The sequence below is a fragment of the Ixodes scapularis genome, unplaced genomic scaffold, assembly GCF_016920785.2.
Source record: "Ixodes scapularis isolate PalLabHiFi unplaced genomic scaffold, ASM1692078v2 PGA_scaffold10__122_contigs__length_95168666, whole genome shotgun sequence".
NCBI classification, from domain to species: Eukaryota; Metazoa; Arthropoda; class Arachnida; order Ixodida; family Ixodidae; genus Ixodes; species Ixodes scapularis.
This window is the reverse complement of record NW_024609836.1, coordinates 73390688-73411406: the sequence shown is the minus strand read 5'-3', so window position 1 is coordinate 73411406 and position 20719 is coordinate 73390688. Positions and strand designations below refer to the sequence as shown.

Here is a 20719-nt window from a genome sequence, read left to right as displayed (position 1 = left end):
TCCCCGACTTTTCCAGGTTTTTCCCTGACTATTTGATCAAATTCCTTGAGTTTTTGAGTCGAAGAATGACATTTCGGCAATGTCATTCAGCATGGCCGTGCCGTTTACCAACCGCCATGCCGCTTTCACTAGCCGTCTTCCCTTATTTAGCCCACTTTTTGAATGATTCCCTGACTTTTCCAGATGATCCGAAATTCCCTGGGAATTCAAGGTTTTACAGGTTGGTAGACACCTTTTGAAAGTTCGGCACGCGTTTGCGGGGTTTAGTGATCGGGAAGCTGCTCGAAAACAACATAACTATAAGAGAAGCTGGTACAGTTCTGCTTACATGACTGTCACCCGTTCACAGAAGGCACCCGGCAGGCGGGAGCCGCCGTCCGGCCGGAGTGACCGCCGTCGGTCTTTTTCATGTCACTACGGACCACGTAGTGACGTGGTACGTAGTTAGCTCAGCACCGAGCAGTTCGGAGATTTTAACACTTCTCTCGGTGCCTCAAATGCAAATCTTGACCGTCGAGCTAAGAAAATTGCCCGGGCACGTCCGCCGTACCGTTAGAACTCCGCGTTCTGGTTACGTCCTACATACCTTTAGACTCCGCGTTCCGGATGCGTTCGACGTATCCTTAGACACAGCGATTATCGAGGAGCTCCCGTGGCTAACGATTGAGGATATTTTAATTAAACTCGAACGACTGAGCGATATCCGAAGCAGCACCGGTCGGTAGTGATGCGAGCCCGTACGAGAAGCACGGGACCGAATCTGGCTCACCCTGAATGAAATAAAAAAGAAAAGCCTCATTCCCTCGTACTTCACGTTATTCCTACGCGGGAGAGCACACAAAACCCTGAAAAACCGAATTCCGCACACGAAATCCACACACTCCGATCAACACCCACAGCGCTTCCGACACGCACTGGGCACTGCCATCTTTTCGTTGACGCCAGAGATTTGGTCTGGTTACGTCACAGGATTTGGCCTGGTCCCGTGTCTAGTGGTCAAAATTGTACAACATGGCGGCGGCCAATTGGGGGGTCACTTTTGCCTGATGAACGGTATACTAGTTTATCACTCTAAGGCCCTCCACCTCGTTGATTGTGCCCTTCAGGCGAATGGTGCTGATTAACAAAGCAGCCTTACCCGGGAATTCTAGTCAGAGTATACTTTTCCTGTTAATTAAGGGCATTAGTGCGTAAATCACAAGATAAGTGGGGTAATGAATAAGTGAAGAGAAAAAGCACATTTTTACTGAACTCCGGCTTTTATAGTTGATACGAGTCTTTTCAACTTTGTTTTATTCGCGACTCCAGCGAAACGGACGCCACCAAGCGGGAAAACCGGGAACCTGCCGGACCAGGTCGCCCCGCGCCCATCCGCGTCTCTGGTGGCTTTCGCGGACACGTGCTGTAGGCGCGGTGGCGAACAGTGTTATTTCACGGAGGTCGGAAAATTTCTTATGTTTGCCCGAGTGTTCATTAGTGTGGTGAAGTCCCTCAGTAGATTGTTTCCCTCCATCACGTGCTTGAAAGCTCGTTTACTCCACAACACACGGTCGCGTGCTTTCGATTTCTTGGATGGGGAGGAATCACGCAAACACGTTTTGATTTCTTGTCTGTCTGGAATCACATTCAAAGTGACAACTGCTTGGTAACGGATAAGTGGTTTATTTATAAGGATGTACAACAGTGGACTGAGGACGACAGACGAGGCATTTCACTGGAGGGAACACCAATGTTGCAGTCAAGTGAATGGGAAGGTTCGATAGCTGTTTTTTTTTAGTTTGGTTGTGTTCGGTTAGCTTCAGGTTTGAGCCACCCACAGCGGTCGGTGCGTTGGCTATTACTTTTGGCTGCTTTTCGCCGAAAAAGCCTCTGGGCCTCTGGACCACACTGAAGGAGTTGGGCTAGTTTCGCAATCAGCACAATTCCTCGTGTATGTGATCCTTACAAAAAACGTGAATAATTGGCATATACCATGAAAAACGTACAAAAGGATTATTTTAGGCCTTTATTATTCATAGTATGGGCAACCGATGTGTCCGCACATTCGTCAGGCTGTGCTCAGTTCTCCGAGCACAGCCTTTCTGATTTCTCTGATCCTCTCTTATTTTCTTTTGTGTTCAATAGATTAAGTTGTAAGTGTGCACCTGTCTGTATGCTACGTGTTCCTGTCCTTTTGTCCTTGTCTTTTTGTGCAGTTTTTTGAGGTGGTCTACGATATTTTTATTGTATATTCTAATCTATGTTTTCATCTTTATACTTACTGCGGCCCTTGCCAAGCAGAAGTTGGCATTCACTTTCACCATTCTGATGTGAGTGTCCTGAGAAGACACAGGATGACAGTCTCCTCTGCTGAAGTCCAGGCTTCATGGAAGACTACCAAGGCTGTTTATGGTAAGGTGCTCTACAAATTGGGCAATATAATAGCAACTTATTGCTGCTAAAATTGTTTTAACACAGACTGTGTTTATAGGCTCGCCTTTAGCAATTCTATGCCACTCGCTTTGAATGAAGGCCTGTAGGGAAATTGCGCATTTCATTCGTAAGCGGAATGCAGAATTGACAACAGAAGTGCATCACTTTGTGCATGCAGTGTTGTTGTGCGTGTTATATATGTATTTTTTATTTGTTTATTTAGTGTTCCTGGTAATGGCTAAAGCCTTCCCATTGGTGCGCTCGTCAGTAGAACACACAAACACGAACAAACGGCGAGAGTGGTGAACAGTGCCACTCTCGTCCTATCGCCACCGTGCCCATTGGTTTTCAGAGAAGATTCCAGTATAGGTATCTATGATATTTTGCCATATATCGCACATGGACACAACCAAGGCTCTGTACCTTTATTTAACACTCGCAAAACTTGCGTGAATACACCCTGTAACAGGTCACACTTTCAGTGTCATTTTAATGTTGCAAAAATAAATAATGACATTGGCATATTTGTCGTGCCGAATTCTGTAACAACTGTACTGAACTCTGATCTTCATGAACTGCACACTTTTTGCATAGATTCTTGTACATGTCCTTGTCACATATGTCCGAAAACGTACTACTTGGTCTATCAAGCCGTGAAGTCAAGAAGCTATGATCTGTAAACTCTGCAGAAAACTCCTGAGTAGCGAAGTTTTGCGGTAGTTTTTTTATGAAAAATATTCCGTGCTATTTCTTAACCACGAATACATGACTGCAGGAGCATGGTATGCATTCGACATACTCTCTTTGACAAGCTACAGCATCATAAATGTCATGGCCACGACCCTTACTACACCTGTGAAGTTTTTGGCTGACTGTGTCATAGAAGCTGTTTATGGGCTGGACAAAACTGCAATCAGCCTTGTGTTATGTGGCACTGCTCTCCCTGTATACAGAGGAGCAGGAGTGCAGCCACATTGCTCAAAGCTGGTGGGAGGTTGATGGAATCAGTATATACTTGCCACGCCACTCTCAGCTTTTAGTGTAGTACCACGCTCATCTTGTGACGGTGCTGCACACGGTTTTGACGCATGTCATATATTTTTTTTATATTTTTCACAGAACAAGTGGCAGCAGAACCAGCTCCTGTGATGCAGAGCGTGTGCCACGCAGGTGCAGCCTTGGATGCTGCAGCTGCATTACCTGCAACCTGGAGCAGCTCATACGGTCGGACCTGCATCCGCTGAGGCAGCTGCTAAAGCACCCACTGAAGCGGATCCATTTCAGCTCCTAAACTTCCTACATTGTGATATGGTAAGTTGATTTGGTAATTGTTGGCTGTATAGGAGATACCTCTGGATAGAAAGCATTTCTATGCTTACACAATGTCTTCATGATGAAAAGGCCACGGCAATTTGTCATTGACCATGTACATCTTGATAAATGTTGCTCAAATGAGATTTCTCAGCACCACCGTCACAATGTTTTTTTTGTTTGGTGTTGCATCACTTCACCAGCAGTGGTGTTAGACTCAAGCTTATAATGTCTTGAAATATACATCTAAGGCGACATCTCTTTGTTGAAGGTTTAGACCTGCATCTCTAACATACTGTTCAACATTCTGAGTGCATAAAGCAGAAAGACTTGAAGCGTCACATTCCCCATTAATTACCTATGGCCCATACAATAAACCCTTTCAGAAGTGTGTGCATGTCCAAGGCCGCCATTTCTTAAACGCGGATCCCGAGTACGCATAGCAAACAAGCGCCGCGTCAGTGATTGGCGTGGATAGACGTGAGTGCAACGTCAGCGTTCCACGTTGACTTCGATCCAATCACAGCTTTCGTGTCCAAGAAATGGAGGCCATCAAAGTCGCTCGCTTAGGTTTGAAAAGGGTCTGCTCTGCCTATGTTCACCAGGTACATGGGAATGAAATTCCAGGAATCTTGGAGCATAGAGTGGCCTCTTTTCTTTTCAGCAGTTAGTTTTATAGTCCCAGCCACGCTTGAGGTTGCATAAGCACAGGTGAAAAAGTGGCACGCGTTAAACCGGCAGCCGAAATCAGTGGGCGCATTTCCTCATGTTCTCCATCCATCGCACCGACCGAAAAGTTCAGGGGGTGGGGAGGGCAGGGGGATCATGGAACACCATCTAAGGAGCTGGGCTAGGAGGCAAAGAGTGCTGGAAAGGGAAGAGCGAAATCACAAGGCGTACGGTCAGCCAGTGTTTTCTGGGCTGGCCAAATAATCTTCGCCAGCAGCCGACGCTACAAGAGGGCAATTGCCACTCAGTGCCCCTTGCAGTTCGACAGCGGCATAATCAGGAGACGTAACAAAGAGCTCAATAGCTCAATAGCTCGAGCAGCGTAGTACTGTTGTTTGGGCGCTTCCCAGGACGTTTGAAAATGATTCGATTAAAAAAACGGGTTAAACTAACGAAAGCTTACTTTAATCAATATACTCGAAGCAGCATTCCACGAAAAGAAGATCTCACCATTAAATACAACGGTTTTTCCTCCTCTTTTAATTTTTTTATAGATACATTTCTACGACATTGATGTCAAGGTGACATGGAAAGCCTGGGGTGACAGCATAGTGAACCAGGACATAACCTGGTCATTGCTCTGTGGGGGTGCAGTGTCCTTCTGCAGAGAACTTTGACCGAAGTGGTGTCGAATGTCAGCCTCGACAAGGACAGCAGGCCGGCTTTGACTCCCAAGAAGGGTTTATTGAAGAAGGGGTCCCAAGAAGGTCTCCTAAGAGGCGAGTGAAAATTACCTCAGGTAATCGTAACCTAAGCAGTTATTTTAAAAATCTTCTCAATCAAGTCATTATCTTCGCGGCTAGTTGGTATGATGCTGGGAGTTCGCAATGTTTCGGTGGTCTTTGGAAGGACCGCGTAAAACTGACTGGATTGAGCACACAGGTGTTGCATAGTGGTGGAAGTTTTCAGTAAAATTGTGGGAAGATTAGGTACCCCCAGTAAAACACAAAAGCTTTATTTTTTATACTTTACATGCAAACACCAATTTTTTTGTGCCACTGGCCTTTATTTTGGCTGTATGAAGTGAGAAATGCGTAGGGCATATCCTTTTTATTCCGGTCATTTGCAGTTGCAGTACATGCCACAGTGACCCTGAAAGATAACTGATGTCTTAATCAAAAAAAAAAAAAGGCTCTGCGAAATTTTTTTTTTGTTGGAAAAAAATTTTCTTCTTTCTTCTTCTTTATGTCCTGATCTTTGAAATGCTGAAGCCACCACTTTCAGGCATGCCCTTGTAATAAATAAATCATAGCGCAATATGCCCATTTATCTGGTCTCTTCGATGTGCCCATGGAACAATGTGAACTCCCAGCACGTACTGTGACACATTACTGTACCGTAGAATACCGCGCATCCGCCCATTCCACATTAAGCGCCCATCCCCAATTTTGTAAGATCTAAGAAAATACACAGAGTACATTTATATGTAAAATTGATGACCGGACAAGCGTCCATCCCCCATTTTTTGTGATTATCTCTGAAGTTTAAGTGGGCGCTTGCCCGATATTTTACGGTAGCTCTAAGTGCTTGTCATGCTGCGGCAAATAAAAGAAGGGTTATAATATGTGATATATATTACTACTCTCAATGACTGGTAGAATGATTGAACACTCTTAATCACTTTCTCTAAACTGAATTCAGCATCAGCAGTGTACTTATTTTTTAATGGTTTGATCTTGGCTTGCTCAAAGACTAGACAGGAGAGGGGCACAACCCATTGGACCACGAATATCCGAGGGACATCCGGTTTAGATCCGAACGTCCATGACCCCAACGACCGAAACGGGACGTCCAAGGGACCAACGCGGGACGTGTATTTCAGGTTATAAAGAACGTCCATTTTCTCTGCCCCTATGGATGTCCTCTAGGTGTCCGCTTTGCCGATAGATCCCGGGCATGATATCCTCTGGACGTCCATTGTAACACAACATAAATCACTTCGATTAGAGGGTCTAGGATAGTGCATTCCAAAAGCCACAGCAGCACTGAGCAACCGGAAAGGCCCCAAGTTTCAAAAACGAACGAGAAGACAGCGAGTGTGCACGCAAGCAAGAGTAGCGCAATCTAGAACGCCGTCTCTCGGCGACTGGCGGCGAACGCCCGGAGGTTCCAACTGCGGTCAGAAATGCATGGAGAACGTGAGAAAATCGTCGTTTCTTCAGTTTTGTGGGGATGTGCGGAATGGAAATCATTTTTGACATAATAATGAAACATTTTAGAATAATATGCGATAAGTTTTGTGCCATACAAGGACGTAACTTTTTTTAAAAAATTGCCTGAGCGGCATCATGCAGCAGACGACACGGCGACGTCACACCATTCACGTGACCCGCTCCGGCCAACCCGAAAAGCCCATCTCCGCTGCGAGCAAAAATCGTCTGCTTCAAACGCCATTGCCTTGGAAATTGCCTTCTCAAACTTTGCACACGCATCCGATATTATTGAAACTTTGATAAAGTGTTTAGCGCTTTACTAACTTCAAGACAGGCTAGTTTTGAAAAATGTGAACTCGCCGTTAGTTTTTTAATCAGCCATGTTATGTCGAACTCCATGTATTCTCCCATAGGGCGGGCCGCCTCCTGGAACCCTGAGTACCACGTGACTCGCGCCGAGCCGCTCTGTCGGCCATGTTGTCGGCAAAACACGGAGTTCAAAGGATTGCGCTACTCTGCTCCTATCGTGTCGAATAAAGCCTCTGCGCTCGCAGCATGCAGTCTCAGGTGTTGAAGTTGCCTCCCATGGCTTTCTTTACCTTCGGTTTCAGATTTTCGTACCCTAAACTTATTAATTTAATGATGATGCGTCGTGTTTTCATCCCGTGTGATTTTTTTGTTTTGTTTTTGGAGTTATTTGCTGGAGAGGCTGCTAGATTGCCATCGTCATCAATCCTGTTTTTCCACCGCCGGCTCTGTAGCTAGTGCGCGCGTGAACGTTTTGGCGGTTTTTCCACTTCTGGTTTCGTCGTCTCGGAAATAAGGTGAGTACCTCATTGTATTCATTTAGTCCGGTATGTATCCTATTTACGTACGAATTCGGCTATACCGCCATTGTGTACTGAGGCATGTCGTAGCGTAGTAGCCCGCGTTGACAGTACTGTGCCACCATGCCTGGATCACGGCCGGCATACGCCTGCGAGAAAGCCTCCCGAGAAACAAGAATAACTTTAGCGCTTCTTGAGAATGCCAGCAAGGACATACAGGAGGCCGAGTGCAACCCCAGTGAAAGTCGTCTCGAGCAACGTAGCACGCCTGCCGCTGCTGAACATGCCCGCGGATCCTCGCGGGGGATCCGGGGGCATGTTCCGCGGATCCCCCGCGGGCACCAGGTCAAAGGGGAGGATCCGCGGGCGCCAGGCCAAAGGGGACAGGATAATTGTGATGGTGAAAATAGCAGTGCCACCAGATGCGTCGTGGAAACGATTTGCTGTGGCGATGAAAGGGTTATTCGGTATGGACAATTTTATAATGTGGTGTGGTGCAAGAAAGATACGGATGCTTGTCCTTTCAGCAACGTACGAGCAGGCACGGAAGAAGCTGGAGCGTAGCCAATACACATCGGAACTAAGCAGCGACTCAGATAGGCCGCAAGGCAAGAGGATGCGGAGGCCACCGCCCCAGTGGTCGCAGTCTGACGAGGAACCAGTCCGACACAAGCCAACAAAGGCAACCCCCCCCCCACCAAAAAAAAAAAAAAAAGCCCGCAGTACCGGCAGATTTTTTTCAAGGTGATTTGCTAAAAATTTCATCCTGTCTCGCGTTACATAAGACAGCCCTGAATGTAGGGATAACTTGTTGCAACCAATGCATTGTTGAACACTTCTTTCCCAGGCCTGTTCACTGCTACATCAAAGGAGGGAAGCAGTTCTGCAGGAAGACAAAGTAAGTGAGCTTCCTCATGCTTGGCTCACATGTGGCTCATATCGAGGCATCACGGTGATGCTCTACACTGCACCACTGCTCCTAGCCAGTGTCTTGGCAGTAGTAGTCTTTACTATGATTCCTCCTACCAGTTTTGAAAAAAAAAAAGCTTCCTGGAAGCCTGAGAGTGGCGGTCAAGTGCGAGGCTTCAGGAGGTTCTTTTTCAAGTTCTTTCTTCCAGCTCCAGTACCCATCATGATTTGTTGACACTCCCACAGGTTTGTCGCGTCAGAACCGAGGTTGGTACTTGAACTTAAGTTAAGCTGCCGATTTCTAAATCTTTCTGTTCTGCTTTTGGTATCCTTCAGGCTCCAGTGTGCCGGACGACCTGGGAAATTTTGCTCCCGAGATTTGTGTGCAAGGTAAATTCTTAAAAAAAAAAATTTTTTTAAGTAAATTAAGGCACTTATTATATCTGCTGCAATTGAGTTTATCCACAAACACATTTCTAGGGTAGGAAAAAATGTTATAAGGTTTTCTTTGTTAAAATTCAGATATGCACAGGATTGAGCAAGCGATTACTTTCAACTATTTTTGTATGCTTTGCAGGTAGCAGCCACTCGCAAGCGCCCTCAGATTCCTCCGAGAACTGCAGCATTTTAGACAGGTAAGCATTTTAGTAATTGTATAGTAATAATGAGATTATCAAAAATTTAATAACCTAGGGAAAACTTGTGCTATTACTGTCATTTCATACACAGCGATAGTCCTATTAGGAATTGTAGCTATATGTTGTGTTCTATCGAACACTGCGGGTCTGTGTTGCCATTTAGTATACATATGGACGCTCGCAAACATGAACAAGCACCGGTGCTGCTAGTCTCAACTTCTTTTTCTACAAAAGCTCTCTCTTTTTACTAAAATATCCATCGCTATATATACCGGTGCGTAGCTAAGATGAGGAATTTTGCTCATAAAAATGTAATGCACTGTAATCAAGAATTAAGCTGTCTCATATCAAGGGAAGTTTACTGTACACAGGTTACATATTTTCAACCTCCTATTGAACAACCTAAATGAATTATGATGTTTTGTGAGGGCGTATAATGCATACCATATTTTTATTATTTTTGTGCACTCCTTTCTGGTTAACTATTGTACTATGTTTGGGCAGTACTTTTTTTTTTGTATAGGAGATAAAATGTACTCCCCTTTATTTTTGAATTTCTAGAGTCGGATTGAGAGGCCTTGCAGCACTTCCGACGCTGGAACACTGTCATCAGCAAGGAGCAGAGTGCCAGCGGGGAGTAGGAGGTCAAAACAGCTTTCTTTTGTAGGCGTCTGAGGTTTCGCTTGCATACTTTATACATATCAGACCACAGCAGTTTGTTTTGAAGTTCATTATGGCAGGCCTTTTGTATGTGCATTTGTTTTCTCTTTCATACTTGCATTTCACTGCCTGTGAACATCGTTTCTGTGCTCTTGTGGATTTGCACCACAATATATTTTCGCACATCTGATTTCAGGCGGAGTGACTTTTTTTTGAAGGTGTACAAGTTTTTGCTGTGCTTTTTTTTTTCACAAAAAAAGGTTTTTTAAGGAAGTTACATATAGTGCGGTGCACCTTTCAGTGGTTATAGTAATGTTAATGTTATGTTGTTATAGTAAAACGACTGTGATCCACTGTGCATCCCAGCTGAGGTGTTGTTTTTGAAGTTGTCTTTGATGACAGGTGAAATAGATTTTAATAGAAAATTTAAAGACTTTTGGTTTGAATTTTTGTAAAGAAATGTGTTCTTCCTTACACTTAGCATAACATTCATCAAGATTGTAATGCTTGTATGTTGTCGAAAGGGCCCACCTGGGACACAGCATAAGTGATAAAACGTTGCCTCTCAAAAAAAGTGGTGATGTGTTCTTTCTAACTGTGTCATAGTATGTACTTATACTTAACATTTATGTGTAATTCGTGCCACTTGTTAAACTTGCCTGTGAATCCTCTCAGGAAAGCTCTTGATTAGGAATTCATTATATTTTTCCTTTACCCGAGCATTCAAAATGACCAAGATGCTGCTAAATCAAGGTGCTCCTCTTGGAATTACCCTTTCCTGTGCATGTCAGAGGTTTCGTGAACCATATATTTTCTCACTATACCCACATCTATTTCTGGAAAGAGTACATCCTGTCATGCCTGTGGCAACCAGTCATTTTGGTTTAGAGGGAAACCCTGCAAATAGAGGTCCATAAATGTTGTGACTCGGAATGGTGAAATGTGCTTAGATGGTGAGCATGTTAATGTTATGCTCGCTTTTCCTGCACAGCTTGTTAATGTAGCTCGGTTGTATCCTGGCCTTCTCATTTGCTAGTCTCTCTTAAGCCACTGCAAAGAATCAACTTTTTTTAAAACAGCTTAGTTATAGGATTTGCATCCCACGTGACACAACGCATCGCCTCCCATCTCCCCCCCCCCCCCTCCTCAAAAAAAAAAAATTTAAGAAACATTAATTGCATGGTACTGATTTGAGTTTTTCCAAAACTGGCCCTTAGACACATTGAAGTCCTTTTTCGAGAGAACTCAAATGAGTCTCATGTCTTTAATATTGCTTCTTGGGGTATAGATCGTAATCAGGCTGCGTAAAAAAAAAGCTTTGTTTTCTTTTCAATGCCCTTTTAAAGCCACTATAACTTGTTGCTGCATCAACTGCAGAAAACTGGAAGAACAGACATTTTTAAGAAATAAATGTGGGAAAACACGAGAAAATATGGCTAACGAAAGTTCTGGCATGCATAGGGAAAGGCATTTTGAAGGGAGCATCCTGACCGGTACGGTCCAGGTGAGCTCCAGTTCGGATAAAAAAAGGATGTCCCGTGGATGTCCGTTATCCATAAAAGGTTATTCTTTGGACATCCGGTGGATATTTTAACGGGGAATGTCTCTTTCTGATCATCCGAGGGACGTCCGAAAGTCCGACTTGGATGTACGTGGGATGTCACCTGGATGAACAATTTCTTTGCACAGGCCCATCCTATGGACGTCCCCAGTACGTCCCTAGGATTTCTGCGGATATCCTACGGACGTGCCAATGTTCATTGCCGAATGTCCACCGGATGTTCCTTGGATATCTATTGTCCAATGGGAATATGCCGGGTCTGATACACGCAGCCCGCCTGGCGTTTGCTAGCGGCCCGCGCAGTCAGGCATAAGTGAAAAACAAATTGCATTTAGCACTTTTTTCTAGGGAAAGGGCCAAGGACCTTCTTTTTGGTTGTGGAAAACGGTGACGTGGTGACGGTATCTTTCATGAGCCCGATACTTGTCGAAACCAGGAACTGGACGTAAAAAGCTTTCAAATGGCGATGATTGCTAATTGCTATACAGTCAAACCCGCTTATATCGAACTCGCAAAAAAAGTCTACCAGTTCGATATAGAGGGTAATTCTACATGAAAGTTTGAATGAATCTGACAACAAAGAAACACGATATATTTAGAAAAGTTGTTTAGTCTCGAAGGAGCGTCTGTACGTTATGAGGGACGCTCCACGTGGCTATTCAGTGGCCGCTTCTTCGCTTTTTCAAGGTTTCACCGGCTCATCCTCTCCCCCACTTCCCGGCCGTCAACGCGGTTGCCCCCAAAAAATAAAAAGCCAGCTTTCTCTGCAAGCTGCCTTCCCATCAATGGGTTGCGCGCATTGGGGGAAAGCCAGCTTCCAGAGCTAAACGGCGCTCTTGGCAGTTCGATCTATCGGGAGACGCTGCAATGTTCGTTCAATGTAACCACATTTTTTGCTATGCATTTATATTGCAGCTACTAGTCTGTTCTCAAAGAGTCTGATAGAAGGGATAGTTCTATATAATCGGGTTTAACATTATACAGGGTGTGCCATTTTAATTCGAACATATTTTTTTTAGAAAAGGGGGCGAGAGTTACGTGGATGCCGTTTTCACCGTGTATTAGTGGGGCTCGGCGGACATAGATAAGCGGATAACTCTCACAATATCTTGACTAATTAACCAAGATTTGTTAATTAACTTTTTAATTATTAATTTTATAGGGCATGTCGCAATTGCAATTTTCAGGTGCGTCATTATTAAAGGCTATTAAAAATGAAACTGTTCATGACAGTGATGTGGCATGTGATTTAAATGAACATTTGGTTAAGCCTTACGGCTACAAGCTGTGCTCCTTTAAATATTTAGTAATCGCATAATTTTCAGAATGCCTAATGATGAAGCTCTGTGGCCAAAAACATCATGCGGATGTCATTGCTGTAATGTCGACGACAGCAAAAGTGAACCAACTAAACGTGAGGTCAGCACGATCCAAAACTGATGAACTTTGTTTGTTTTTTAACAGGTTTCAACCATTGTTTAATATTATAATGCTCACTGAAACTTGGTATAGCGATGACAGTGATTTTTTTGTTTTGCCAGGTAACGCCCATTTTTATTTGAACCGCAAACAAAACCGTGGCGGTGGTGTGTCCATTTTGATAGCGGACACTGGTTTCGAGATTGTACCCGAATTTTCTATGATTACAAACGACTACGAAGCATTATGCATACGCAAAAACCTTGAAGTGTATTGTGTTATCTACCGACCACCAAAGGGAAATGTATCCCAGTTCTTTGAATTTTTAGATAAGCTATTCACCGCTACCACTGAAGTGACGTGCAATTTCACCCTTGGCGGTGATCTAAATATTGATATGCTTGATGTATCGTGCAACCAGACTGAACTTTTATTATTGTTGTCCGCAAATAGTCTTCATAATGTAATATCTCATCCCACACGTATCACAACATCATGTTCTTCCATGCTCGACTTGTTTATCACAAATCATGAAAGCTCTGATATTACTGCTGGGGTGCTGTGTTCGGACCTAAATGATCATTTACCTATATTCATGCTGATTCATAAACAAAATCTGTCATCAAAAACTCAATCCAATAAGGCTCCTCCCCCGAGATATCTACAAGATATTAGCGAAAAAACACTGCAGGCATTTAGACGGAATATAGAGACAACAAACTGGAGCAGTATATTCGACATAGCTGATGTAAATCAAGCTTACGACAAATTTATCGAGGTTTTTAAAAATATTTATAGTCTTTCATTTCCAATAAAGCTACTTAAGAACAATAAACGTGCGCGCAAGCCATGGATTACTGGGGATCACTTAAAATCAATGCGTATCAGAGCTTGCTTATATAAAGATTTTTTAAAGACCCGAAACTTAGTTGTGCTTGCAAAATTTAAGACGTTGAGAAACCGTCTGAACGCAGATTTGAAGCGTTCAAAACGTAGCTACTACAACAATCTTTTTGACTTAGAATGTATGAAACACTCGGACTTAATTTGGAAGAGGCTTGGTGCTCTCTTAGCTAAAAAAACAGATTGTACTAAAATTGAATCTTTAAGTATTGATGGAATAGAAAAATCTGGTTCTGCACTTTCAGATGCTTTTAATCATTATTTTGTAAACGTTGGGTCAGGAACTTACTGTAGTGACGCAGGAAATAATATACCAAGAGTTTCTGAGACAATATTTTTTTATCCTGCCGATGAACACGAAGTTTATGCGGCGATGGCCAATTTACGCAACAGCAACAGTTGCGATGTTGATAACATAAATATTAAACCTGTTAAACTTGTCATAGATATCATTGCGCCTTGTTTAACACATATTTACAACCTTGCTCTGACATCAGGAATATTTCCCATGGGTATGCAGACCGCGAAAGTAATAGTATTGTTCAAGAAAGGAGATAGAAATTGCATAGGGAACTACCGACCTATTTCTATTCTTCCCATTTTCTCAAAAGGCCTCGAAAAAATTCTGCACACGCGAATTACAAATTTTTCAAATAAGCATAAACTCCTAACTGACTCTCAACTTGGTTTCAGGAAATTCAGGTCAACCGAGTGTGCACTCTTACACCAAAAAGAGATAATACTGGACAACTTAGAAGAAAAGTTGTCAACAGTCGGTATATTTTTAGATTTCAGTAAAGCGTTCGACTGTCTTGATCATGGTATTCTTTTAGATAAATTATATTTATATGGTTTTCGGGGTGTTTCTTTTTCTTTGTTAAAATCATATTTTCAAAGTCGTCGGCAATATGTTTCAATCAACGACCATATGTCCTCTTTGCAAGGTATTAATTCTGGTGTTCCCCAGGGAAGCATTCTGGGACCACTTCTATTTCTTTTTTATATTAACGATATTGTAACTATTGACCCTGATGTAAATTTTATAATTTACGCAGATGATACGAGTTACCAGAGCAAATATTGTTCTATCTAAATTAAAATGTTGGTGCGAACTTAACTCCCTCCATATAAATACTAATAAGAGCAAGGCTGTAATATTTCAACTACATTCTAGAACTCAAACAAATTTATTCTTTCCTTTCAAATATGGTTCTGATATTATTCATTGTGTTGAAAATGTCAAAACTCTGGGTGCATTTTTTTCCTTTAACATGTCCTGGTCTGAACATGTTAAATATGTTCGTACTAAACTTTCAAAAATAGTTGGAGTAGTAAACAAATATAGAAACATTTTACCTACCAATATCAAACTTCAAATTTTTAAATCATTATATTTCCCCGTCTTAGGATACGCGCATCTGATATGGGGATCCACTGGTTTAACCAACTTAAATTTGCTCCGCGTGCTGCAGAAAAAAGCTCTTCGTGCAATAGCCAATGTTCCTACGACCTCACCATCATTGCCTCTCTTTGATAAATTTTCCATAACCGACGTGTCAAAACTTTACAGTCAACGCTTAATATTAACGCACCAATCGGCCCTAAAAGGTAAATCCGAGACATTTTTGAACCTCGCTGACCTTCATTTGCAAATTCCAATTTATCAAACCCGTCAAATACATCCTTGGCAAATACCAAGATCACGTACGAACTTTGGACATCAAAGAATTGAACATGCACTTCCTCACTTACTAAATCATGTCGCATCACTAGAAATTGATATCACTTCACTTAATAAAAATAGCATCGTTAACATTGTATAAAAAAATGCACATTCTATGATTTATTAACATTGTATAAAAATGCACATTGTATTGTTTTTCTAGATTTATTTGTTTATTAAATGATCTCTTGTTGCGTTGTCTGCCATGTAGGGGTGCCAGGGGCTCGTCAAGCTGCATATAAGCAGCTTTTTCCCTTGGTATCCCCCATCATGTGATGGAAAATAAAAGCTGATTTGATTTGATTTGATATACTGGGACAGAAAATAAATGACCGGCGAAAGCAAGAGAAATGAAGAGCCAAGCAGTAAATAAATATAGAACCAGCCGGTTCTTGGCAATGGTCTGCAGTGAAATACTGTGTCAAGCATGCATTCCCCCACAGGTTCCCACACAGATTGCCCACAGAGCATGGGGTTATGAAACCCTATGGGTTGCCCACACGGCTCCCACAGGACTCTGGTCCTACACAGCTCCTATAGGATCGCAGCAGGACTCACACAGCTCCCGGAGACCCACACAGACTGTATGGGGACCCATGGGGACCTATACACCCACACAAACTCTGTGGGGACCCACACACCCAAACAAACTGTGCGGGGACCCATAGGGTCCCGAACACCCACACAATTTCTGTGGGACCCACACGGTTTCATAACCCTATGGGTCTGAGGGTTTTTTGTAGCGGGGCAAGAACTATAGAGCATTGGTTTGATTTTTAGAATAATATTTCTATTTACGACGTATCACACATTTTTTATCAGTTTTGAAAAATTGAGTTTAGTTAAGATGCTCATATAGCTTCTCTGACACAGTTAAGTTGCTTGTACCGTATATAACTAAAGTATGCCACGCATTTAAGCAACGGCCATGACGCTTACCGCATTCGGATTCACACTCCTCCACAGTTGAAAAGCAGTTATCTGAAGAACGACAGCTCCCTGACGTCATAACTTGTTCGCACAGTTTGAATCGGGGATCAAAAGTCCATTTTGGTATAACGTTTCCTCCTCTGCCATTTCCATAACCACCATTGTACCGGGGTTCACATTTCGCTTCTGCTGTTGTCAAGAGCCCTGTAAAATCAACCATATATGAGATTAACTAGCCTTAATTATATACATGTAGACATAGAACAACACATTACTGAAAAGAACCGTCATAAGCCCCGTCGTTCTTAACGTAATAGGAACTGACATGTTCAGAAAAGTAGGGTGTGGCAAGTTCCTATAGCATCCGATTATCGCTCCGCAACCATTGAGATTCCGGCATTCGGCGAATTATATACCGATGAACAAACCACGAAGCAAAAAGCGTGAACATAATGGAGCAGAAAGTCAGGCTGCAAACAAGCTAATGAAGGTTAGACATCAAGCCAAACACAACACGAGTCCAGTCTGAGGCTTTGCTTGCATGGGCGCGTGTGTGTGTTTCTGTGCGTGCGTGCGTGTGTACGTGTTGTGTGTGCGTGTGGTCTTTTGACTTCTGCATTCTCAGGATTGTGATATTTATAACATAATATGCCACATTCGGCGTTTCTTGAGCTGTCTGATTCTGCGCCGAGAAGCTGATGGAGCGGAAGGGGCGAGAGCGTGCGGGGACGTGAGAGTGCCGAGCTCTGACTGGAATGATTAGTGGGTAGACGCAAACTATAGCTGCCGTCATTTGTACTCATACTCTGAAGGCGTTGGGTTGCCGAACGCCGGCGTCTTGCGTTCTGAGTTCGCGTTCCAACGTGTTTGAAAATAAATATGCACAAAGGGAGCTAGCGTTACGTCTACCCCCTAATTATTCCAATCAGACGTCGGCGTTCTGACATCTTCACGTGCTCTCGTTTTCCCTACTCCCTCAATTTCTTTGCGCATAGCTCTCCGAGGCATCCGACGCATAGCCCTCCGCATGACGCGTTTTGGAGCACTGATACGTACGACGGAGCAAATATACCACGTGGTTTTAACAGGCTCGTGATTGGACCTGGCGGCCTGTAGCATTGGGCTTAAGTCCACCCAGGATGAGACGGAGTATGGTAACTTTTTGTCAGTAATATTTTTTTCTTATAACATGTTTTTGCATTCGTTGGGGACGATTATGAATTCTGCGTCTGGCAGGTCTTCATCCCAAGCTTCAAATATGCAAACTGGAGTTTTTTTCTTCTTTTGGAAAAGCACGGTGAATTTGTTTATTTTTAACTTAGTAATGTTTTAAATTTCCATATAATTTTCTGTCGTTACTTGAGTTTCAGAAAACACCTTGTCCCATTTTGTTGGATAACAATCAAAGGCACAATTGTTTTTTGGGTATCCTCCCTTGAGATAAAATTACTAGTTCTCTATCCCGATTATTCCAAATTTAAAAAGATCCAAAGGCAGTTCTGTACCCATTTACTTTTATACACATCCTGGGGCTCTACACTCGCCAAACACAAAGTTGGAGCCGAAAGTTTGCAGAGTGCTCCAATTGGACGCCGGCGACAAAAGCGCAGAATCATCGTCATGATAGCCTAATCATCCCCGAACTTCGGCCCTGACTTTGAGTTTGACGAGTTTAGGGTCCCTGGACTTTAAAAAACTTAATAAAATCACCAGCGGCCCCATGTTTAATATTTTAGGAATTATAGTGAAGAGGTGAATGCTCCCAGTATATAAAGTGTAGATGACTAACTCATTACAAAGTTAATGCAAAAAGAAGTATTGCATTATGGTGAGGCACACAATTTAAAAGTCTAACTGAAATGAAGAAAATGAAAACCAACAATTATACGGAATTAAAATTAGAAGAAGGGAGAAAGTTATCAAGATAAAGTAAATATCGGGATATATTTGGTAAACTTGGGGATCAAAAATGCATTGTCCTTTATAGAAGAAACATGCTACGCGTATAGTTAAAAAGCGAGGAATCGGGAGTTGGTGCAAACATAAAATTACTTTCTTACATTATTAAAAACTTTTGCTTTTGCAGATAGTCTGTTGCACGATAAAATCTGCGAAAGAGGCACCACCCCAAGAAAGGTGCTCTCCACTCAATGTCTTGTGCACATTTAAATCGGAGCTTTATTTTAATTTTATATTTTGTGCCCATCATATCTCTAGATAACCATATGAAAGGATCGTACGGCATCATTTATAATTTTCTTTTTCAATTAACCATGTACAAGTCAATTTGATTTTTGGCCATGATCGTTTGCCATTCCTTGAATGTCTTTTGCCGCAGAGTCATATCTGAAGTTTATAAATCTGGCGCACTTCAGCCGACATTTATTTGACTGTTGCGCATAGTATGTGTATAGTATAGGATAACTGTGTGCAATCGTCCAGATTGTAAAGTAATTTAAGCAACACCTTGATTTATATTGTCTTATATGGGTCTTATGTGAAATTATGAGACATCGATAGTACAGAGACATAAAAAAAATTCTCAATAAAGAATTTTAACATGTTTGGCGCCGTATCATGCGTTTTTTTACATCTGAATCTTATGACGCTTTTGTGCTGAGTAGAGTATAGAGGTGCCATTTTTCTTTGCAATTCTGGGGTAGATCCTCAGTTCAGCTCTAATGTTTTAACAAACTCTAGTCATCTTCATGGCAATAAAAATGAATTAAACAACTTTTATTCAAAGTCAACTTGTTCGTTTAGTGGCAGGGTGATTTTCCATTAATTATAATGTTGTAAATGTGATTGTGTCTGTCTGTCAACGTAAAAGGGCAGAAACTAAGCAAGAAACGACATTTGTCCTGACAAAGATATGTGTATGTCACTGTAATGCTACCACATTTAGTTAGAATGTTTGACAACATAAATGTTTCAGTTATAACATATGTTAATTAAGTCACAGGATATTATGTCCTGAACTAGAAATGACCACACGCATTAATGTCATACTGGTGAAGTACATAGAAAAGAAAACACGACGAGGAAAAAGTGGATATCAAAAAACAAAATCAGTTACAAGAACCAACGAATCCTCATCGCTGCTTTGATTGAACATCAAATGTTACAAGACAAAAAGGACCAAATTCTGCTTTTCACTCGACAGATTCTACATTCGAAATAATGCCCAGCACAACCGAAACAGCGGGGATGAAAATAGCCACGGAAATCATCATACCCACACCAACACAGGTATTTGATTTCAAATAAACCCACCAAATAAATTAATGACAAAAAATTATGTTTATGAACTAGAAATGTTCAAACGCTTTAGTATTAGGGTGACAAATTAAATATAAAAAAGAAAGAAACAAGGGAAAAACAGAAAATAAAGAAATCAAATTCCAAGAGCCTACTCATCCAGCTCGCTACCTTGATTCAATATCAAATGTTACAAGAGTAATGGCTCACAAAAAAATTGCAAGGTTGTACCGATTCTTTGGCACCCATTCCAGTTCAAAATTAAGGCCCAGTACAACCGAAGCATCTACGAAATGATACAAGATGTACTACGTACCTGTTGTGTGAATAGAAATAACGACGGCAATCAGCGGGAGCCTCATCCCTTATGTTGATTCCTTCTTTATGGAATGGCGTTTCTGCGCAAACTGCTTCTTACTTGAGCGAATGGGTGATTTTATACCTTCGACACATAGCGTAAGAACCACGTGGGCAATTGTAACTTTCTTCATTTCCGCCGTCATGACGAAAACTGTCAACTGTGATCATTGTTAAAACCTCTCAAGAAATAAAATAGAAGTAAAAAAAAAACAAAAAAAAAACGACAATACACAATTGCAAAGTGCAGCTGCGTTTGTTCGGTCAAGTTGTGAACGGTAAAAGAGCTCACCAAATAAATTAGATACTATCAAGGCTACTTTTTACTTCCGGTTTCAAAATATTTGTTGCCCGAACCGGTACATGTCTAAATACTATGTTATACTTTGAAATTTAAACTCAGAGAACGAAGCGTTGCGCAAAATATGGGCCTTTGATTGGCCGGCGATCCGGACTGGACATCTACGACCAATCTTGTTACGTTCGACGTCGGAGTATAACAGATAGCCTTAATGCCACCTCGACGTCATTAGTGGGCCTTGTCTTCTACGTTGTACCGTCACAGTTCGGCCCTTCGACGTCGCCGCGAACTCTTGTTTCCTCCTCACCCTCAGTTTTTCTTCGTGTGGTCAGTGACAACTACTTTATGTAGGTTTAGAAAACTTGCATTTTACTTGAAGTACATTCTCTGAGCGTGTGTTAAATTATTTTTGTTTTATACTTTTTGGAGTTCACAGTACATTCCCCAAATATGAAAACACAAAATGGCGTACCGTCGTGTGAAAACGCGCTATCTTCTTTCGAAAGTCAATCTGGTCATTTCTCTGAGTGAAGTAATGGAGGCTATAAGACCGATACAAATAAGTGCCTTATAATATAATTCTGTTAAATAGTTTGTGAGCGAGAGTAAAACAACAGCTCTGTGGCGA

At 42.2% G+C, this 20719-nt stretch overlaps 1 protein-coding gene and 1 long non-coding RNA gene across 2 annotated transcripts; both read left to right on the top strand.

Moving 5' to 3' along the window:
• Window positions 1-8290: 8290 nt before the first annotated feature.
• On the top strand, window positions 8291-9785 carry LOC120840938. The gene is made up of 4 exons (XR_006077336.1): window positions 8291-8330; window positions 8678-8731; window positions 8919-8976; window positions 9541-9785. It is a non-coding gene; the product is annotated as an uncharacterized LOC120840938 (long non-coding RNA).
• Window positions 9786-14667: 4882 nt separating this feature from the next.
• Window positions 14668-15345, top strand: LOC120840939 (the record flags this gene model as incomplete). The annotated part of the gene is made up of 1 exon (XM_040211731.3): window positions 14668-15345. A coding segment is annotated over one exon (678 nt), but the record flags the coding sequence as incomplete, so codon positions are not given.
• Between the last annotated feature and the right edge of the window lie 5374 nt (window positions 15346-20719).